General features: G+C 37.3%; 1 protein-coding gene and 1 long non-coding RNA gene across 2 annotated transcripts in view; one reads left to right on the top strand and one right to left on the bottom strand.

The window, feature by feature from the left end:
• The window catches only part of LOC141421520 (uncharacterized), a 73,832-nt gene that overhangs the window by 10,670 nt on the left and 40,670 nt on the right, over positions 1-22,492 (bottom strand). The gene's annotated exons all lie outside the window — the stretch shown is intronic.
• LOC109674550 (olfactory receptor 4B1-like) lies at positions 19,423-20,373 on the top strand. The gene is given in 3 exon segments (XM_020151489.2): positions 19,423-19,866; positions 19,868-20,177; positions 20,180-20,373. Coding segments are annotated over 3 exon segments (948 nt in total).

The raw sequence follows: 22,492 nt of genomic DNA, 5'->3' as shown, positions 1-22,492 counted from the left end.
AGTTCTGTTTAGTTCCCTTGAGCATTTCTTTATTGGTTCAGTAATTTTAGGTGAGTTTAGATTTTTGAGTTCCCTATATATTCTGGGTATCAATCCTTTGATGTGTAGCTGGCAAATATTTTCTCCCACTCTGTGGGTGTTCTCTTCAGTTTAGAGACCATTTCTTTTGTTGAGCAGAAGCTTTTTAGTTTTATGAGGTCCCATTTATCTATGCTATCTCTTAGTTGCTGAGCTGCTGGGGTTTCATTGACAAAGTTCTTGCCTATACCTACTAACTCCAGAGTATTTCCTACTCTTTCCTGTACCAACTTCAGAGTTTGGAGTCTGATATTAAGGTCCTTCATCCATTTTAAGGACTGGTTTGCAGACTGCTAACCAGTTTTCCCAGCAGTTTTTGTTGAAGAGGCTGTCTTTTCTCCATCGTATATTTTTAGCACCTTTGTCAAAGACAAGTTGGTTATAGTTGTGTGGCTTCATATCCAGGTCCTCTATTCTGTTCCACTGATCTTCATGTCTGTTTTTGTGCCTGTACCATGCTGTTTTTATTGTTATTGCTTTGAAATATAGTTTGAAGTCGGGTATTGTGATACCTCCAGCATTGTTCTTTTTACTGAGTATTGCCTTGGCTATCCGTGGTCTCTTGTGTTTCCAAATGAATTTTAGGGTAGATTTTTCAATCTCTTTGAAGAATGTCATTGGGATCTTTATGGGAATTGTATTAAACATGTAGATTACTTTTGGGAGTACAGACATTTTTACTATGTTGATTCTACCAATCCATGAGCATGGGAGATCTCTCCACTTTCTATAGTCTTCCTCAATCTCTTTCTTCAGTAGTTTGTAGTTTTCCTTATAGAGGTTATTCACATCCTTTGTTAAGTTTACTCCTAGATACTTGATTATTTTTGGCTATTGCAAATGGAATTGTTTTCATATATTCTTTCTCAGTTTGTTCATTATTAGTGTATAGAAATGCTAATGATTTTTCTATGTTGATTTTATATCCTGCTATCTTGCTATAGCTGTTGATGGTGTCTAGGAGCTTTTGAGTAGAGTTTTTGAGTCTTAAAGGTATAGGATCATATCGTCTGCAAATAGGGATATTTTGACAGTTTCTTTACCTGTTTGTATTCCTTTATTCCTTCTTCTTGCCTAATTGCTCTGGCTAGGAATTCCAGTACTATGTTGAATAGGAGTGGAGATAGTGGGTATCCTTGTCTAGTTCCTGATTTTAGAGGGAATGGTTTCAGTTTTTCACCATTAAGTATAATGCTGGCTGTAGGTTTGTCATATATAGCTTTTATAATGTGGAGGAACTTTCCTTCTATTCCTAGTTTTCTTAGAGCTTTTATCATGAAATGATGTTGGATCTTATCAAAGGCTTTTTCTGCATCTATTGAGATGATCAAGTGGTTTTTGTCCTTGCTTCTGTTAATGTGGTTTATTATGTTTATTGATTTTCCTATGTTGAACCACCCCTGCATCCCTGGGATGAAGCCTACTTGGTCGTAGTGAATATTCTTTTGATGTGTGGTTGAATTCGGTTTGCCATTATTTTATTGAGGATTTTTGCATCAATGTTCATTAAAGAGATTGGCCTATAGTTCTCCTTTTTGGAGGTGTCTTTGCCTGGTTTTGGGATAAGTGTAATACCACATTTTCTTAATCCATTCATCAGTAGTGGGACATCTTGGTTGTTTCCATAACTAGGCTATTGTGAATAGATTTGCAATAAACATGAGTGTGCAGGTACCTGTGTAGTAATCTGAGTCACATTCCTTTGCATATATCCCAATGAGTGGAAATGCTGGATCCTATGGCAGATCTATGTTTAGTTTTTTAAGAAGCCTCCATATTACTTTCAGAGTGGTTACACTAGCTTGCATTCCCAACCAGCAGTGTATGAAGGTTTCTTTTTCCCCACATCCTAGCCAACATTTTTTGTTGGTGGTGTGTTTTTGTTTTTGTTTTGTATTGATGAGGATGTGGAGATATTGGAATTCTCATTTTTTTTGTTTTTTGGTTTTTTTGTTCATTTATTCACATCAAAACAAGAAATTCAAATGCTCAAAAAACATATGAAAAAATGCTCACCATCTCTAGCCATAAAGGAAATGCAAATCAAAACCACACAAAGGGAAGAGATTCCAAGATGGCGGCTAGAGGGAGGAAGCAGAAAGCGACCCTCCTATAGTGAAATCTTGGAGAGACGCTGGAGACACACTTTGCAGGCATAATCACCGAGAAAAGGCATAACTTTGACTCCTCCACATCTCCAGCCGGCGCAGAGAATCTCCACTTCACGTTAAACGGAGAACCGAGGAGGCCCCCGGGCCGCCAGTGGCCGGCGCCCATACGGCTTGGGAAGACGCGGACCAGGTGAGCTTCGCGGTACCACGGTTCCCCCACAGACAAGCCTGGGCCAGAGCAGCATAGCCCCCTGGACAGACTGACCTCCACCCGGGAAAAAAGGAGAAACTGAGTACTAAGCAATAAGAACAGTTAAGACACGCTGGAAAGAGGGTGGGGCGCCCTGAGCGCTGAAGATTGGGGGAAGGGAATCCTTCCCGGGACTGTAAATAAACGAGCCGGGCGGGCCGGAGAGGCTCTGGCGGGAGCGGGGCGCGCCAGCAACCAGGAGCGGGGACGCTTGTGAGAGGAGGGAAGACCCACTTCCCACGTGAACTGTAAATAAACACGCAGGCCTGACAACGCGGGGCAGTGTCGCCTTTCCCAGTGCTTAGAAAGGGAAAAGCCTGTAGCAGAGGCCCCCCTCCCCCGCACAGGAGAACTCTGAGCAAACAAAGCCTGTGGGAACAGGTGAGTGCTAAGCTCACCCCAGAGATCTGCATAAATAACGCCGCCAGCTACAGGCTGAGAGCAGCAGGCAGGCAAGCCACAGTTGCAGACACCACTCTCAGAACTGCCTCCAGACGCTTTTTTTTTCTTTTTCTCCCTAACTTTGATGAGAGAACAACCGAATTACACCTGCAAGCTAAAAAACTTACTGAAACTGTATTGCATTTGAACTGGGGACACGTGGTGGGGCTTTTTTTTTTTCTTCTGTGTGAGTGTGAGTGTAGTTTTGTTCTACTTTATGCATCCCCTTTGATGAGACAACTACAGAACAACATCTGAGGCACCAACTCCAGGACTGGAGATTGAGACGGACATCCAAATTATTAAGACTGAAATTGCATTGCATATAAACTTGGAAGTTTTTTGGTTTTTTGGTTTTTTTTTGTTTTTTTTAATTTTCTATTTTCCATTTTATTTTAATTCATTTTTATAAATAGATATTACTTTCATATACTTATTTTTTATTTTTTTATCTTTGATTTTCAATCCTCTCTCTGTCACTCTATTGTCTGTTCAGCTTACTGTCGATTAGTACACTAACACTCCCTGTTTATACCTTTGAAACTCTCTTGTCTGATACCTTGTTCTGCTTTCTCCCTCTTGTCTGTATATTTGTTTTCCCCTTTTCTTTAACTTCTTGCTTTCCATCTCAGCTCACTCTTCCATTCTCAATATTACCATTGTTATTATTACAAGCTAGAAAATACTTAATTACACACAGTACAGGGACAGTAACAACACCAAGGACAATGACAGGAAGACAGAAAAAACAAGGAAACCAGTTTCCCCACAGCAAAAAATTAGTACAGGAACCAGAGGGGAATGAAGAGAACAGAAACTCAGAGCCGGACTCCAACAAAATGAAGATAAACTATGCCAAAGGACCCAATGAAGCCTACAAGAATAATTTAAAAGAAGACATACTACAAGTACTCAATGAGAATTTTATAGAGATGATACTGGATAGGGTCAACCAAAATGTACAGGAGACACTCAAGAAATTCCAAGACAATAAAAATAGAGAATTTGAAAAAGCAAAAGAAGAAATAAAGGAAACCATAGAAGCACTGTATAAACACCAAAGTGAAACAGAGAACACAATGAATAAATGGATAAATGAACTCAGGACAAAAATAGACAACAATAAAGAAGAAAACAGCCAGGATATGGAAAACCTCAGAAAAAAGAACGAAACAGAACTGCAAAACAAAACGGAAGGCCAATCCAGCAGAATAGAACAAACAGAAGACAGAATCTCAGAACTTGAAGATGAAATGGTAATTAAAGGAAAAACTGAAGAACTACTAATTAAACAACTCAAGACCTGTGAAAAGAAAATGCAAGAACTCACCGACTCCATCAAAAGACCAAACTTGAGAATCATGGGCATCGAAGAAGGAGAAGAGGTGCAAGCGAAGGGAATGCGTAATATATTCAACAAAATAATAACGGAAAATTTCCCAAATCTAGAGAAAGATATTCCCATACAAATGCAAGAGGCCTCCAGGACACCAAACAGACCAGATCAAAATAGAACTACTCCACGACATATCATCATTAAAACAACAAGTTCAGAAACTAAGGAAAGAATATTGAAGGCTGCAAGAGAGAAAAAACAAGTAACATACAAAGGTAAACCCATCAAAATCACAGCAGACTTCTCAACAGAAACATTAAAAGCAAGAAGAGCGTGGGGTGAGATCTTCCGGGCACTGAATGAAAATAACTTCAACCCCAGGATACTCTACCCAGCAAAGCTATCATTCAAAATAGATGGAGCAATAAAAGTCTTCCATGATAAGCAGAAACTAAAACAATATGTGACCACAAAGCCACCATTACAAAAGATTCTGCAAGGGATCCTGCACACAGAAAGTGACACCCAACTTAACCATGAAAAGGCAGGCAGCACCAAACCACAGGATAAGAAAAAGCAAACCAGTAGAGAGTAACATCAAGTTAGGTACACACAATCAAACCTTCAAACAACTAAGATAACTAAATGGCAGGAATCACCACATACCTATCAGTACTAACACTTAATGTTAATGGACTTAATTCACCCATCAAAAGACACCGTTTGACAAAATGGATTAAAAAAGAAGATCCAACAATTTGTTGCTTACAGGAGACTCATCTCACCGACAGAAATAAGCATATGCTTAGGATGAAAGGCTGGAAGAAGATTTACCAAGCCAATGGCCCCTGAAAACAAGCAGGAGTAGCAATACTTATCTCTGACAAAGTAGACTTCAAACCTACATTGATCAAACGAGATAAAGAAGGACATTCCATACTAATAAAAGGGGAAATAGACCAAAAGGAAATAATAATCATCAATCTGTACGCACCCAATGTCAACGCACCCAATTTCATCAAACATACCCTGAAAGACCTAAAAGCATATATAAACGCCAACACAGTGGTTGTGGGAGACTTTAACACTCCATTATCATCAATAGATAGGTCATCCAAACAAAAACTCAATAAAGAAATCCAAGATCTAAAATATGCAATAGATCAAGTGGACCTAGTAGATGTCTACAGAACATTTCATCCAACCTCTACACAATATACATTCTTCTCAGCAGCCCATGGAACCTTCCCCAAAATAGATCATATCCTAGGGCACAAAGCAAGCCTCAGCAAATATAAGAAAATAGAAATAATACCATGCATACTATCTGACCACAATGCAGTAAAAGTAGAACTCAACAACAAAAGTAAAGACAAAAAACATGCAAACAGCTGGAAACTAAATAACTCATTACTTAATGAAGAATGGATCATCGATGCAATAAAAGAGGAAATTAAAAAGTTCCTAGAAGTCAATGAAAATGAAAACACAACCTACCAGAACCTATGGGACACAGCTAAGGCAGTCTTGAGAGGAAAGTTTATAGCCATGAGTGCATATATTAAAAAGATTGAAAGATCCCAAATCAATGACCTAATGATACATCTCAAACTCCTAGAAAAACAAGAACAAGCAAATCCCAAAACAAATAGAAGGAGAGAAATAATAAAAATAAGAGCTGAAATCAACGAAATAGAAACCAAAAAAACCATACAAAGAATTAATGAAACAAAAAGTTGGTTCTTTGAAAAAATAAACAAGATCGATAGACCCCTGGCAAACCTGACTAAAATGAGGAGAGAAAAAACCCAAATTAGTAGAATCAGGAATGCAAAAGGGGAGATAACAACAAACACCATGGAAGTCCAGGAAATCATCAGAGACTACTTTGAGAACCTATATTCAAATAAATTTGAAAATCTAAAAGAAATGGACAGATTTCTAGATACATACGATCATCCAAAACTGAACCAAGAGGAAATTAATCACCTGAATAGACCTATAACACAAAATGAAATTGAAGCAGCAATCAAGAGTCTCCCCAAAAAGAAAAGTCCAGGACCTGATGGATTCTCTGCTGAATTCTATCAGACCTTTAAAGAAGAACTGATACCAACCCTCCTTAAACTGTTCCATGAAATAGAAAGGGAAGGAAAACTGCCAAACACATTTTATGAAGCCAGTATTACACTTATCCCAAAACCAGGCAAAGACACCTCCAAAAAGGAGAACTATAGGCCAATCTCCTTAATGAACATTGATGCAAAAATCCTCAACAAAATAATGGCAAATCGAATTCAGCAACACATCAAAAAGATTATTCACCACAACCAGGTAGGCTTCATCCCAGGGATGCAGGGGTGGTTCAACATACGAAAATCAATAAACGTAATAAACCACATTAACAGAAGCAAAGACAAAAACCACTTGATCATCTCAATAGATGCAGAAAAAGCCTTTGATAAGACCCAACATCATTTCATGATAAAAGCTCTAAGAAAACTAGGAATAGAAGGAAAGTACCTCAACATTATAAAAGCTATATATGACAAACCTACAGCCAGCATTATACTTAACGGAGAAAAATTAAAACCATTCCCTCTAAAATCAGGAACCAGACAAGGATGCCCACTATCTCCACTCCTATTCAACATAGTACTGGAATTCCTAGCCAGAGCAATTAGGCAAGAAGAAGGAATAAAAGGAATACAAATAGGTAAAGAAACTGTCAAAATATCCCTATTTGCAGATGACATGATCCTATACCTTAAAGACCCAAAAAGCTCTACTCAGAAGCTTCTAGACATCATCAATAGCTATAGCAAGGTAGCAGGATATAAAATCAACATAGAAAAATCATTAGCATTTCTATACACTAACAATGAGCAAACGGAAAAAGAATGTATGAAAACAATTCCATTTACAATAGCCTCAAAAAAAATCAAATACCTAGGTGTAAACCTAACAAAAGATGTGAAAGACCTCTACAAGGAAAACTATACACTTCTGAAGAAAGAGATTGAGGAAGACTATAGAAAGTGGAGAGATCTCCCATGCTCATGGATTGGTAGAATCAACATAGTAAAAATGTCTATACTCCCAAAAGTAATCTACATGTTTAATGCAATTCCCATCAAAATTCCAATGACATTCATCAAAGAGATTGAAAAATCTACTGTTAAATTTATATGGAAACACAAGAGGCCACGAATAGCCAAGGCAATACTCAGTCAAAAGAACAATGCAGGAGGTATCACAATACCTGACTTCAAACTATATTACAAAGCAATAATAATAAAAACAGCATGGTACTGGCACAAAAACAGACATGAAGACCAGTGGAACAGAATAGAGGATCCAGATATGAAGCCACACAACTATAAGCAACTTATCTTTGACAAAGGAGCTAAAAATATACGATGGAGAAATAGCAGCCTCTTCAACAAAAACTGCTGGGAAAACTGGTTAGCAGTCTGCAAAAAACTGAAACTAGATCCATGTATATCACCCTATACCAAGATTAACTCAAAATGGATCAAGGATCTGAATATCAGACCCCAAACTCTTAAGTTGATACAAGAAAGAGTAGGAAATACTCTGGAGTTAGTAGGTATAGGTAAGAACTTTCTCAATGAAACCCCAGCAGCACAGCAACTAAGAGATAGCATAGATAAATGGGACCTCATAAAACTAAAAAGCTTCTGTTCATCAAAAGAAATGGTCTCTAAACTGAAGAGAACACCCACAGAGTGGGAGAAAATATTTGCCAACTATACATCAGACAAAGGACTGATAACCAGAATATACAGGGAACTTAAAAAACTAAATTCTCCCAAAACTAATGAACCAATAAAGAAATGGGCACGTGAACTAAACAGAACTTTCTCAAAAGAAGAAATTCAAATGGCCAGAAAACACATGAAAAAATGCTCACCATCTCTAGCAATAAAGGAAATGCAAATTAAAACCACACTAAGATTCCACCTCACCCCTGTTAGAATAGCCATCATCAGCAACACCACCAACAACAGGTGTTGGCGAGGATGCGGGGAAAAAGGAACCCTCTTACACTGTTGGTGGGAATGTAGACTAGTACAACCACTCTGGAAAAAAATTTGGAGGCTACTTAAAAAGCTGGACATCGATCTACCATTTGATCCAGCAATACCACTCTTGGGGACATACCCAAAAGACTGTTACTCCAGAGGCACCTGCACATCCATGTTTATTGCGGCACTATTCACAATAGCCAAGTTATGGAAACAGCCAAGATGCCCCACCACTGACGAATGGATTAAGAAAATGTGGTATCTATACACAATGGAATTTTATGCAGCCATGATGAAGAACGAAATGTTATCATTCGCTGGTAAATGGATGGAATTGGAGAACATCATTCTGAGTGAGGTTAGCCTGGCTCAAAAAACCAAAAACTGTATGTTCTCCCTCATATGTGGACATTAGATCAAGGGCAAACACAACAAGGGGATTGGACTATGAGCACATGATAAAAGCGAGAGCACACAAGGGAGGGGTGAGGATAGGTAAGACACCTAAAAAACTAGCTAGCATTTGTTGCCCTTAATGCAGAGAAACTAAAGCAGATACCTTAAAGCAACTGAGGCCAATAGGAAAAGGGGACCAGGAACTAGAGAAAAGGTTAGATTAAAAAGAATTAACCTAGAAGGTAACACCCACGCACAGGAAATCAATGTGAGTCAATGCCCTGTATAGCTATCCTTATCTCAACCAGCAAAACCCCTTGTTCCTTCCTATTATTGCTTATACTCTCTCTACAACAAAATTAGAGATAAGGGCAAAATAGTTTCTGCTGGGTATTGAGGGGGGTAGCGGGAGGGGGTGGAGTGGGTGGTAAGGGAAGGGGTGGGGGCAGGGGGGAGAAATAAACCAAGCCTTGTATGCACATATGAATAATAAAAGAAAAATGAAAAAAAAAAAAAAACCACACAAAGATTCCACCTCACCCGTTAGAATAGCCATCATCAAAAACACCACCAACATTGGTGTTGGTGAGGATGTAGGGATAAAGGAACCCTCATACACTGCTGGTGGGAATGCAAGCTAGTCAACAACTCTGAAAAAAATATGAAAGTATCTTAAAATCTAAACATAGATCTGCTATATGATCCAGCAATCCCACTCCTGGGGATGTACCCTAAGGAATGCAACACAGGTTACTCCAGAGGCCCTTGCACACCCATGTTTATTGCAGCACTATGGACAATAGCCAAGTACTGAAGCAGCCAAGATGCTCCACTACAGATTAATGGATTAAGAAAATGTGGTACTTATACACAATGGAGTTTTACTCAGCCATGAAGAAGAATGAAATCTTGTTATTCTCAAGTAAATGGATGGAACTGGAGAACATCATTCTGTGCAAGGTTAGCCAGGCTCAAAAGACCAAGAATCATATGTTCTCTCTCATAGGCAGACTTTAGATCTAGAGCAAATATAGCAATGTGGTTGGACTTGGGTCACATGCTAAGGGGAAGAGCACACACACTGGAGGTACAGGGATAAGTAGGAAACCCAAAACATGAAAGTGTCTGATGTCCCCACTGCAGAGGAGCTAATACAGAAACCTTAAAGTGACAGAGGTCAATATGGGAAAGGGATCAAGAACTAGTGAAAAGGTCAGATAGAGATGAATCAACTTGGGTTGTAATGCACTTGTGCGTGGAAGCAATGCGAGGAATCTCTCTGTATAGCTATCCTTATGTCAACTAGCAAAAATGCTTTGTCTTTCTTATTATTGCTTATGTCTTTCTTCAACAAAATTGGAAAAAAGGGCAGGATAGGTTCTTTCTGGAAGCAAAGGGGTAGGGAGATGAAGGAGGGGGTAGGGGACGGGGGAAGAAATGACCTAAACAATGTATGTACATGTGAATAAATGAATAAAAAATTTTTAAGAATAAATTTGATACTATATATGTAAAGATTTATGGAAAGAACATGGTTCAGAGACTAGGCCACTCAAAATATATTAAGCATCACCATCATAATCAATATTGGTGGTAGTCATTAATTTTATTCTGTGTGATTAGTGTATTCCTGCTAACATTGATCTTTCTGTCCTATAAATTTACTCAACATAAGTCCGGATTACACCCCCAAAATCTTTGAAGCATGAATTCAGTTGTTTTGAAGCTTCTTTTTCTTGGGGAACCAATAAACATGCTTTGTTACTGAAACTTCATTTAACATGTCCCAAATTGAAGTCCTGCTCTTCCCTGCTCCACACATTCACTACAGTCATCCCTATCTTAGGATGTGACAACTTTAGTCTAATTGATCAATCTGAAACTTCACAGTACCCTTGATTTTTCTCTTTCTCTATTATTTTGTCAAAACATCAACAAACTTTTTGTTAGTTCCATATTCCAAATATATCCATAATCTGATCTGTCCCTAAATTCTTCATTGCTACCATCCTGGCCCAATGTACTCATTTCTTGACTTAAAATGGGATTTCCTTATTACCTCATATGAAGTAATATTACCTGCATTTACTGTTAGTGTTAAGTCTCTTCTTTTCTTCTTTATAGCATGTATTATAGTGTGAGTTGCATATCTAGACTTTATTTTCACTATCAACATTATGTCCTATGTGGGATATGAAGGATGTGTCTTTCATGAATTTAGTGACTTTGTTTTTTTTTTCATTGTGCAATATCTAATTCCTAGAATAGTTCTTGACACTTCAGAGGAACTATTTGTAGAATGGATGAATGAATGATATCCCTTTCAGAGGAAATTCTTGCCATAGTTTATGATTGTGACCATTATTATAATTAGCAGAAGAAATCAAGTCACAGAGAAACCAAGGATTATTCTATATGGATTATTATACACAGCATATGAACATTAGAATTGGAACGTGAAGATAATCTATGCTAACTCTTAATTTTATATAGAAGCGGAAATGAAAGAATGCAAACTAAGGAGGTGAAGTGCTTAGCTATCCTTGGATAGTTAGTCAATTAATGAACCAGAGCTAGTGCCTAGTGCTTCTTTTTTCTTTTACTTTTATTTATTTTCAATATAAAAGTCTAGGCAGTAGCCAACTTCAGGTCTTAGTTTCAGCTTTCTTTATGCACCTCCTTCTTATTAGGTGCAAAAGCAATATGGAAATGACACTAAAATAATTAAAACAGAGTTTGAAACTTTCCTCTAGTTGTAGTTTATTAGTCAAAGTTTTACTCTAGGGAAGGGAAATTCCATGGGGGAAGTTGGCCCCTTGCCAACTTATTAATTGTGGGATAATTTATAATAAATAGGTGAAGGACCTCAGTATTTAATCACAACTCTTGGACTTTGTATGAGTAGTTGGATTTCTACACCCAAACAAGATTTTATAATCTCTGAGTTTGTTGTTTTTATGACTTTTGTTTTTTTCTCAAATGTTACAAATCCAAACACTAACCCTTATACAAATGATTCGAATTTCCCTTTGTCATTTGTATAAGACATTTAGTTTGCTTTCTCTTGCTCTCGGGACCATTGGTGATTTGTCCTTGGGGAAGAATCTGATCCTGGAATTGCAGTAGCAGTAACTGCCCTGTATCATCAATATTTTTGAAAGAGCAATGCAAATAGTCCATGAAAATAACAAGAGTGTGGTTTGGGGGAGGTAATTAACTTCTTTTAGCCTCTATCACCTCATTATGAACACAAGAAAGTGCAATAGTATCTTCCTGAATTGTTTTCTGCACTACTCTTAAGGGTGGCTTAGCTGAGTGTGATCTGGATTTTTTCACTATGGATTTTCAGTGAGAAATCAGCTGGGTGGTAACAATTCCTCGCAATCTTGCTTGCTTTAAGACCAACATTTTTAGTGAGGAATCCAGTGTTTCTTCTTAGCCTGGTTTTTATAGTCCAGAACAGGTCCTTGAGAATTGGTGTATTCCACATGAATGGCTGACTTCATTCTAACTGAAGACACAGAGAGTGTGTGTAAAATCTATTTAGTTCAATTCCTTGTTGCAATGCAGAGCAAAAGCACAGCAGTTCTTCTGACCTTAAGGTAGGTAATGGGAGAAGGTGCAAAGTTTCTCAGAAGTCATAGGATTTTGGACAATTTAATTTTTCTCTTAGAGTCACAAGAATCCATTTTAGAAATGAGATGTTTGGGTTTTGTGATTCTTTTGGGGGGCAATAAATTAAATTCATAGTTTTTAATTGCAATAAAATGTGGTTTTGAAAGTGTTTTGTAATTTTGGCTTCTATGTGAGATGTTATTAGGAATTACCAAGTTGGAACCCTAATAGGAGTGTAAGTTCCATTACTTCACTCAGGGGTCAGGCACACTGTCATGTCCATATGTCTCATATTTTTCTCTAGCCATTGTTCATGTTGTATTATTGTGCTAAGGTATGAAGCACAGCAGGTTACTTGGCATATATTCTATACCTTCATATGCTGATTTAGGCTTTTATAAGCTGGTCACCTTTTCTTTCCTTGCTTATAAGTGAGGCAATTTTGTGGGGAAAGCTGAGATATTTCTCACTAGTGAGGTAACAGAGATAGTTGCAAGTGGGAGTATCAGAGAGAGAAAAAATACAGAAAAGACAGAGATTACAGAAAAGGAAGAGGTAGTTCTCAAAAAGTAGGTCTATCAGAAATTCCTCCTTAGGGGGTTAAGCTTAGAGATACTGGGTCTTACATAATTTTCCTCTTATCTCTGAGTGAATTATCAGATTGGCTCTACTATATTTACCTTAATTTTTTAATGGATCTAAAGTAGATTGTGTTCAAGTTCAGATAACAACATGTGTTTATGTTGGCCAATAAATACACCCTCAACTTCTAACAAAGGTCATACTTAATTTGAATTCTTCTCTTATGTTTTCTCTACATACCACACTGTTGACATTGGGTTTCTTGGTTTTAAATCATGGTCACCACCTTAGGCAATTTAAGTCACTCCTTTGTGTTTTCTTTATATATATATATATATATATATATATATATATATATAATCTATATCTACTTATATGATAACAATTATATCCATCTCACATGAGTTTCATGTTTATTAGGAAATAGAATGAACTAATATATACAGAGCATTTGTAAAGTGTTATGTGGAGAGTACTATTGAAATGCTAGGTATCACTATCTACTAAAATACAAATAGTAATGAAGATATTAGAAAAATATTGACAATTTTGGTGACTAGAATTGAATATTTTTGGTAGAAAATAGAGATGTAGATGATACAGTCACAAAACAATGTATTAATTGCTCTGAAAGGAATATGAAAAAGTTCCTCAGAACACAAAGCTGAGGTTCTTTGGTAGTGAGGTTCTTCATGCATGTAGAAAGAAAGAATACAAAGAAGAAGAGGCAGAGAGGCCATGCTGGATTAGGAAAGAGCTACTTAGTGCTTATTTGGGGGTGCAAATATAGGCCAGGATCAGTTCAAGGACTTGAATTCCCTGCTAAGAATGTTAGAGTTCATGCTGTGGGTGTTGGTAGGTTTTAGGTAGAGAAAGAATCTGATAAGGTTTGTATTTAAGGGAAATGACTATAGTATTTTTTCAATGCTCAGAGAAGTAAAGGTTCAGAATTAAGGAAAGCCTCATTTAACAAACAGGAATAGAACTGGTTCTGACAGATAAATAGAATTGGAAGACACAAGAAAAGGGCATTTCTAGTAATGGTTCTGCGGTGGGAGTGAGCAGGGTAGGATTGTGGGAGGTAGAGAGGACACTGACTTGGATAGAGGAGTTTTGCATTTTCATATGTAAGAGGGTGAATTGTTGAAGTTGAAAACTTTTTTTCATCCCTATATGAATACTGTATTTTTAATATATTTTATCCCTATATGAATACTAAACTTTTTTATATGAATACCAAACATTTGAGTGGAGAGAAAACATTGCCTTTGTTACTGATAAAGATTATCATCTTTATCACCATTTGAGATAGTGGCTTATATCTGTCACATCTCAATTATCGCCCTCACAAAACTCACCCAAGAATTAGGCTAACATACTCTCCCAGTCATGGCAGCATTGGACCTATCCCACAGAGTTCCCTGTCTGTACTGGACAGAGGTAGAAGATGCACCTCAGGTAGATTAAGAAGTGTGCTTTCTGAAGCATTTCACTCCAAAAGAAGAAAAGGGAAAGGACCCATTTGTGTGTGCTGTATCTCTCCTTCCAAATTCACTCTACCTTTTCTGTGGCAGAGGGCACCTGGGAATGTTGTTTTCCCAGCTCCCTCCACAGAGAAGGACACATCAGGTGAGAGGAAGAAATGCTCTCCCAGTAGCTTCTACCAGATTTTATACTGGTAAATGTTTAATAACTGTCTCTCCTTAATAGAAAGCTCTGACTTGTAGTGTTTGCTGATTTCCAAAATACAAGTATCCCCACCTTAACTAATTTCAAGTTACCAAGGTGACACTACTGAGCATGGAGATGAGAAAAGACGTACCTAAAGTTGTTCTGAGCTGGTTCCAAGACACTAATGCCTCCAACACTTTTATTCAGGGCCAGTATCTCCTTGGAATATATTAGAGATAGATTGGTGTATACATTTGATATAACTGTCAGTTTGTTCCCTAGAGCAGTTATACTGATCTTCACTTCCACAATAGAATAGGCAACTAAACCTGACTCTAACCCTAACTCTTACTAACACTGTTCTGCTTACTAACTCTCCAAGTACCAATTCTTTATTTATTGTTAAAAGAAGGGTTTCTTATACTTTATGGGCATTTACCTAATTATTAGTGAGGCTTTTGAATATCTTTTAACATGTATATTTATCTTTTTACTTACTCTTTTGTGTGTTGCCCATTTATAACCTTTTCTTTTCATTTTTCTAGTGGGATGACTGCATATTTCTTAGAGATTTAGATTTTCTCTATATTGGGGTTATTAAGGGGGTATGCATATATATATTATATATACACAATTTTCCCATTGTATCATTCCATGACTTTGTTTATATTCATTTTTGTTGTTGCTTAAAAGTTTTACATTTTCATATATTCAAATTCCAGCATTTATGCCAGAATGGCCTTTCTACCTCCAATTTTGATCACATTCACCAAATTATTCAACAGTTCAACACCCTTTCCTTCCTTCCCTCCTTCCTTCCTTCCTCTTCTCTCTCCCTTTTTCTCTTCCCTCCTTTCTTCCCACCATCCTTTCCTTTCTTTTTTACCAGGCTGAGGATTGAACCCAGGGCCTCCTGCTTGCTAGGAAAGCACTCTATCACTTGAGCCACAGCCCCAGTCCACTTGTTGTTATTGAGTTTTTGAGATAGGGCTCACTTAGGTTGCCTTGGCTGGCCTCAAACTTGTGATCCTGTTTCTGCCTCCTGAGTAGTTGGTATTATAAGCGTGGTCTACACCTGACTGCCAATTTTGCATAGAATTCTTTGATAATATTAATTTTTTTGCTACTAAATGTTTTAATACAGAATTTATTTTGATGGAAATAAAACGTTGGTCATAAAATTAACTTTTATCCCAAAGTCTAAACCAATTGTCCTAAAATCTTTTAAACATTCCATCTTATTTATTCTTTCACATGATGAATTTTAGTATGTAATTATGTCAAATTTTGAGATTTATATAATTATTCCTTATTGAATATCAAACTAATCATTGCCACCTAAAATCTTTATCTGAAAGATAAACTCACTTCGTTGTATATAGCTATTTAGAGTGATTTTCTTACATATGAACATAGAATCATCAATTTTTAGTGAAAATCTCCATTGAATTTTAGTTGAGGATGGATATGCTTTTATTATTATTATTATTTTATTATTCATATGTGCATACAAGGCTTGGGTCATTTCTCCCCCCTGCCCCCACCCCCTCCCTTACCACCCACTCCGCCCCCTCCCTCTCCCCCCCCTCAATACCCAGCAGAAACTATTTTGCCCTTATTTCTAATTTTGTTGTAGAGAGAGTATAAGCAATAATAGGAAGGAACAAGGGTTTTTGCTGGTTGAGATAAGGATAGCTATACAGGGCATTGACTCACATTGATTTCCTGTGTGTGTGTGTTACCTTCTAGGTTAATTCTTTTTGATCTCACCTTTTCTCTAGTTCCTGGTCCCCTTTTCCTCTTGGCCTCAGTTGCTTTTAAGGTATCTGCTTTAGTTTCTCTGTGTTGAGGGCAACAAATGCTAGCTAATTTTTTAGGTGTCTTACCTATCCTCACCCCTCCCTTGTGTGCTCTCGCTTTTATCATGTGCTCAAAGTCCAATCCCATTGTTGTGTTTGTCCTTGATCTAATGTCCACATATGAGGGAGAACATACGATTTTTGGTCTTTTGGGCCAGGCTAACCTCACTCAGAATTATGTTCTCCAATTCCATCCATTTACCAGTGAATGATAACATTTCGTTCTTCTTCATGGCTGCATAAAATTCCATTGTGTATAGATACCACATTTTCTTAATCCATTTATCAGTGGTGGGACATCTTGGCTGTTTCCATAACTTGGCTATTGTGAATAGTGCTGCAATAAACATGGGTGTGCAGGTGCCTCTGGAGTAACCTGTGTCTCAGTCTTTTGGGTATATCCCCAAGAGTGGTATTGCTGGATCAAATGGTAGATCAAGGTTTAGCTTTTTAAGTAGCCTCCAAATTTTTTTCCAGAGTGGTTGTACTAGTCTACATTCCCACCAACAGTGTAAGAGGGTTCCTTTTTCCCCACAGAGGATGTATATGCTTTAGATCAATTAGAGAGAACTGAAATTTAGGGATAATTGAAACAATTTGTTTTCTTGAATTGTACTATTTAAAATGTAGCTTTTGTAAGTTTTTTGTGGTGGTGTGTTTGTTTTTCCATTAATACTTCTATTATTTTATTTCTTTAATAGATTTATGATTTTATCTTTACGAGCATTTTACATTTCTAGTGCTTTGTATTAAAATAGTTCCTGACCTATTATAAATATATTTTCTTTCTTTGTATTTGTGAATATTAATTATATAGAACATTGGGTTTCATTGTGGATTTTATGTACAATATGTATAACATAGTTTGATCATATCCATCACTCTACTACCCTCCTTTATCCTTCCCTCCTACTACTACTACTTAACTACCCCTTTTGTCTGATACTATATCTTCTACTTTCACATCATCTTTTTTCCTCTTCTAGAGTCCACATATGAAAGAAAACATGCAACATTTTCTTTCTAAGCCTAGCTTATTTCACTTAACATGATGATCTCTAGTTCCACCAATTTTCCTGCAAAAGACATAATTTTATTCTATATGGCTGAATAATACTCTTATATATATGAATATATATATTTTTTCTTTATCCATTCATCTGTTGATAGGCAGTTAGACTAATTCCAAGACCTGGCTATTGTGAACAGTACCACAATATACATGGAGTGCAACCGTCTCTATTTTATGCTAACCATGATTCCTTCAGGTATATGCCTGGGAGTGGTAGAGCAGAATCATATTGAAATTCTATTTTTTATTCATTTGGTGCAGAATATTTTGAGTTCTCTATATATTTGAATATTAATATTCTGCTGTATTTATATCTGGTAATACCATTAGTAAACTTTTCTTATTTACTGAGCTACTGGAGTCTTATCCAGGGAGTTTCTCCCTCTGCCCATTATCTTTGGTGTTTTCCTCTAGTAGTTTCAAGTCTTGTGTTAATGTCTTTCACCCATTTCAAGTGATGTTTGTAAAGGATGAGATCCTGTTTCAGTCTTCTGCATGTGGGTATCCAGTTCTCATAGCACCATTTATTACATGGGCTGTCTGCTCTCCAACATATGTTTTTGGCACCCTCGTTGAAAATCAGTTTGTAGCTATGTGGTTTCTGGGTTACCTGTTCTATTCCATATTTGTACCTGTCTGTTTTGTGCCATTAGCATGAACTTTTTTTTGCTGTGGCTCTGTAGTGTACTTTGAATTCAGATATTGTGCTCCCTCTAGCATTGCTCTTTTTGCTTAGGATTGCTTTGGCTATTCATGATCTTCTATGCCTCCACATAAATTATATGATGTTTTTTCTGTTTCTGTAAAAAATTTAACTGGTATCTTGATGGAAATTAGATGCAATATTTTTCAATTGTGCTTTCTAACTGTTAATTCCATTTGAACTTACTTTTTGTTGTTAGTGATTTTTTATTTGAGTTTTTGTTTTTCCCCCAGTGTTCCATCATAGGGATTTTACTTGCAAGAAACAGAAAATCATTGAACCAGCTTAAGAAAGAAAAGAAAATTTCTTTAAGAAATAAGGGGCTTTTCCTTGCACCCAAGTACAGAAGGAAATGGATTAGGAATTAAAAAGTTAAGGATAAGTATACTTTCAGCAACTCTGAGATGCCATGATCTCTAATTTTTCTTTTTTTCACAGTACTTGTATCTCAAAATTTTTAAGATTCAATGAATTTATTTTTATCTTAAACTTCAGTATATGTCTTATCATAAAAAATCATGAGGGATTTTTCCTCAGGAATGCCTCATTCCATTACTATTGAGCAAATGGCATGGTTATAAAAGGGAGGTCTCTCTGGTATGCACTAGCTCTGTCTCCTCATGTGATGCCCTCTGCCATGCAATCACCCCACAAGAAGAGCATCAGCAGACTCTGAGCAGATGCCTGTGCCATGCTTTTGGACTTCCCAGCCTCCAGAACCATGAGCTAATTAACTTCTTTCATGAATTTCCCAGTCTGTGGTATTCAAGTATAATGATGGAAAATGGACTAAGATAATCCTTGAGACACTGAAGAAGGAAACAAGGATACAGGAACAGAACTGTATTAAAGGGATTCCCCAAGAGAAAGAGCTATGAAATGCAGTGATGATAATGCAAACACAGGCAATTTACTTGAAATTCTTACAAATTTGGGAAAATTTGTGGTAAATTAGAAAGATCTCTATACCAAAAGTCTGAAAGACTGGTTCTGAGTGCCAGAATTCAACTACTGTGTGATTATGAGAAAGTAATCATTTTTCTGAACTTCTAATTTCTAGCAATAAAATTAAATAAAGTAAAATGATATGAAGTGATAAAATGCTAAGGCTTAATTTTGAACAGAAATATATTGGTTAAATGAATGATTAATGAGTAGTATAGACTCTTTGAAGTTTGGCAAAAAGAAGTGAATAGGTGTTACAATGTTTTATTTCAGGAATGTCACTATCTGATGTCCAGCATACCTGAGTTGTATCCATGGCCACTACAAATAATGTGACTGAATTGATTATCACTGGCCTTTTCCAGGATCCAGAGGTGCAGAGAGTGTGCTTTGTGTTGTTTCTCCCTGTCTACCTGGTCACAGTGGTGGGTAATGGGCTCATTGTTGTGACAGTCAGTGTCAGTAAGAGTCTGAGTTCCCCAATGCACTTCTTCCTAAGCTACCTGTCCTTGGTGGAGATCTGTTACTCCTCTACAGTTGTCCCTAAATTCATCACTGACTTACTTGCTAAGATTAAAACCATCTCATTGAAGGGCTATCTGGCTCAGATATTCTTCTTCCATTTCTTTGGGGTTGCTGAGATCCTTTTGCTTGTGGTGATGGCCTATGACCGCTATGTGGCCATCTGCAAGCCTCTTCATTATATGAACATAATGAGTCACCAATGGTGTCACATGCTGGCGGCTGGTTCTTGGCTGGGGGGGCTTTGTTCACCCCATAATTCAAGTTCTCATCTCTATCCAGTTGCCCTTCTGTGGTCCCAATGTGATTGACCACTATTTCTGTGATCTCCAGCCATTATTCAAGCTTGCCTGCACTGACACCTTTGTAGAGGGGGTCACTGTATTGGCCAATAGTGGATTAATTGCCCTGTGCTCCTTCTTCATCTTAGTCTCCTCATACATTGTCATCCTGGTCAACTTGAGGAACCATTCTGCAAAAGGGAGGCACAAAGCCCTCTCCACCTGTGCCTCTCACATCACAGTGGTCATCTTGTTCTTTGGACCTGCATCTTCCTTTACATGAGACCCTCTTCCACCTTCACTGAGGACAAACTCGTGGCTGTGTTCTACACAGTCATCACTCCCATGCTGAACCCCATCATCTACACTCTCAGAAATGCAGAGGTGAAAATTGCTATGAGGAAGTTGTGGGGTATGAAAAAAGGTCTCTGGTTATTATTGAAGTTTCTTTTGTTTCTTTGAGAAGTATTCAAGAATGGAAGTTACAAACATAAGGACATAATGTTACCATTTAGTAACCAAAGACCTCCTTCATGCTCTATGATGTGCAAGAAAGTGGTCACATATTTTTGCTGAATCTTATGGAACTAGATTGGCTGATAAGATCCACCATAATCATGAATTTGGCTAATTTAAAGATTCAAAATAAGTACAGGTGCAAAATACATTAAAATATTAGTATTTTCATTGACAAATAGTAATTGTACATAATTGCAGGGTATCCTGTGATATTTCAATCCTTGTATACAATTTGTAATGGTCAGATGAGGGTCATTGGCATGTGTATTGCAAACATTCTGCATTTCTTTGTGCTAGGAAAGTTCAGTATCCTCTGTATTAGTTATTTTGAGACATTTAAATTAATTGCTGTCACTCATCATTATCCTGCTGTACTATAGAAGATTAGGAGCTATTCCTCCACTTAACTTCTGCCAGAAAAGGAGAAAGTTTTGACAAATATTATATAGTTTTAAGTTACTTCTTCTTCCTCTCCTCTCTCCTGCTGACTTAAATTCTGTTAGGATAATAGCTTATGTTGCAGCAAAAAAGAAAACCAACTTAAGGAATTATCAAGGGATATTTAGGGATGTGGTAACTAATCTGATTATCTCCTCTACTGTGGAACAAGTGTCATCTCAACAACGAAGAAGAGTGAAATTATGTTGCTTGCTAGAAAAGCTTTGAAACTGTAGATCATCATGTTGAGCTAGATAAGTCAAACTCAGAAAGACAAATATTTTATGATTTGCTCATGCACAACCTAGGCCTAAAAAATAATATAAAAGAGGGACTGTTTGGGGAGGGGAACCCGTAGAGAGGGGAAAGGAAAAGGAAAGAGTGATGGTGGTGATTTGATCAAAGAATATTATATCTGTGTAATGTACTTTACATATGTATAGTAAAAATAACAAAAATGAAACGTACTAAAAACTAAAAAAACTAGGGAGGAGGCAGAGGGGTTAAGAAAGTAATGGAGGGGGTAAATTTGATCAAAATATGTTATACACATATATATAGATACCACAATAAAGCCCCTTGGTATAGTTAATCTGTGCTAATAAATAAATATAATAAAAATTATGCCCTTGAGATTTTATATCCATCTGATTGGTCACTGGAATCTTGTATCACAGACCATCTGATTATGGTTAGCAGAAAAGTCCCCGAGTGATTCGTTTTTGTGATGTGTTGTACAAAAGAGAGCGTGGGATTCTCATAATGTGCTCCGTTCATAAACAAAACTAGTATCCATGCCTGCAATCTCAGCTGTTCCCAGAGTAGAGGTGGAAGGATCAGATTAGGTAGGAGATAGGAGGTGGAGGCTGTTCCTAGGTCAAAAGAGAGAAACTTGATCTTTATCTGAAAAATAACCCTAAAGAAAAAGGGATGAGGGACAGTTTAAGTGCAGAACACTTGCCTAGCAAATGTTAGGTTGAGTTCAAATCCCAGTACTGTGAAAGAAATCAAAATTATATTCTACACATTACTTGGGAAATATAAAGTCAAATGTTTTTTCAGGGCTTCAGGCACAACTCAAGTGGTAGAGCTCATGTCTAGCAAATACAAGGCCCTGAGTTCAAAACCCAGCACCAACACCAAAAAAAGAAAGAATGTTTGAAAAAGGAGGTGCCTGAGGGTGTGGCTCAAAAGGTAGAATGCCTGCCTAGTAAGCATGAGTCCCTGAGTTCAAGTCACAGTATCACCAAAAAAGGGAGAAGGGGTTCATTTTTATCTTTATCTAGATGAAAACAATGTGGACTCCCTCTGCACATTTGCATTTCAACTTCTGTTCCCTATTGTAAGTGTCCACACCATGTACATTTCCTTTAATGTCTATTGCTATTTCTTCAGGAGTTTGTGTCTCTGTTGTTTTGCCTCTCGGAATCTCCATAACACCACAATGTTCACATCATCATGAGCAAGTTAGAGAATATCATAAAATTGGCCTCTTTTGGCTTTGGAATTGCATAGACTGGCACTGAATTTTTCTGGCACCCATGCACCTTTTCTTACAGATCAGTTGAAGTAATGCAGGCAGCTTCCTGCATAGTAGATGGATAGAGCATCCTTGCAGTGCTCT

The sequence above is a fragment of the Castor canadensis genome, chromosome 1 (assembly GCF_047511655.1).
Source record: "Castor canadensis chromosome 1, mCasCan1.hap1v2, whole genome shotgun sequence".
In the NCBI taxonomy this organism is placed as follows: domain Eukaryota; kingdom Metazoa; phylum Chordata; class Mammalia; order Rodentia; family Castoridae; genus Castor; species Castor canadensis.
Note: the sequence above shows the minus strand (reverse complement) of the source record. Positions and strands in the feature narration are given on the sequence as shown.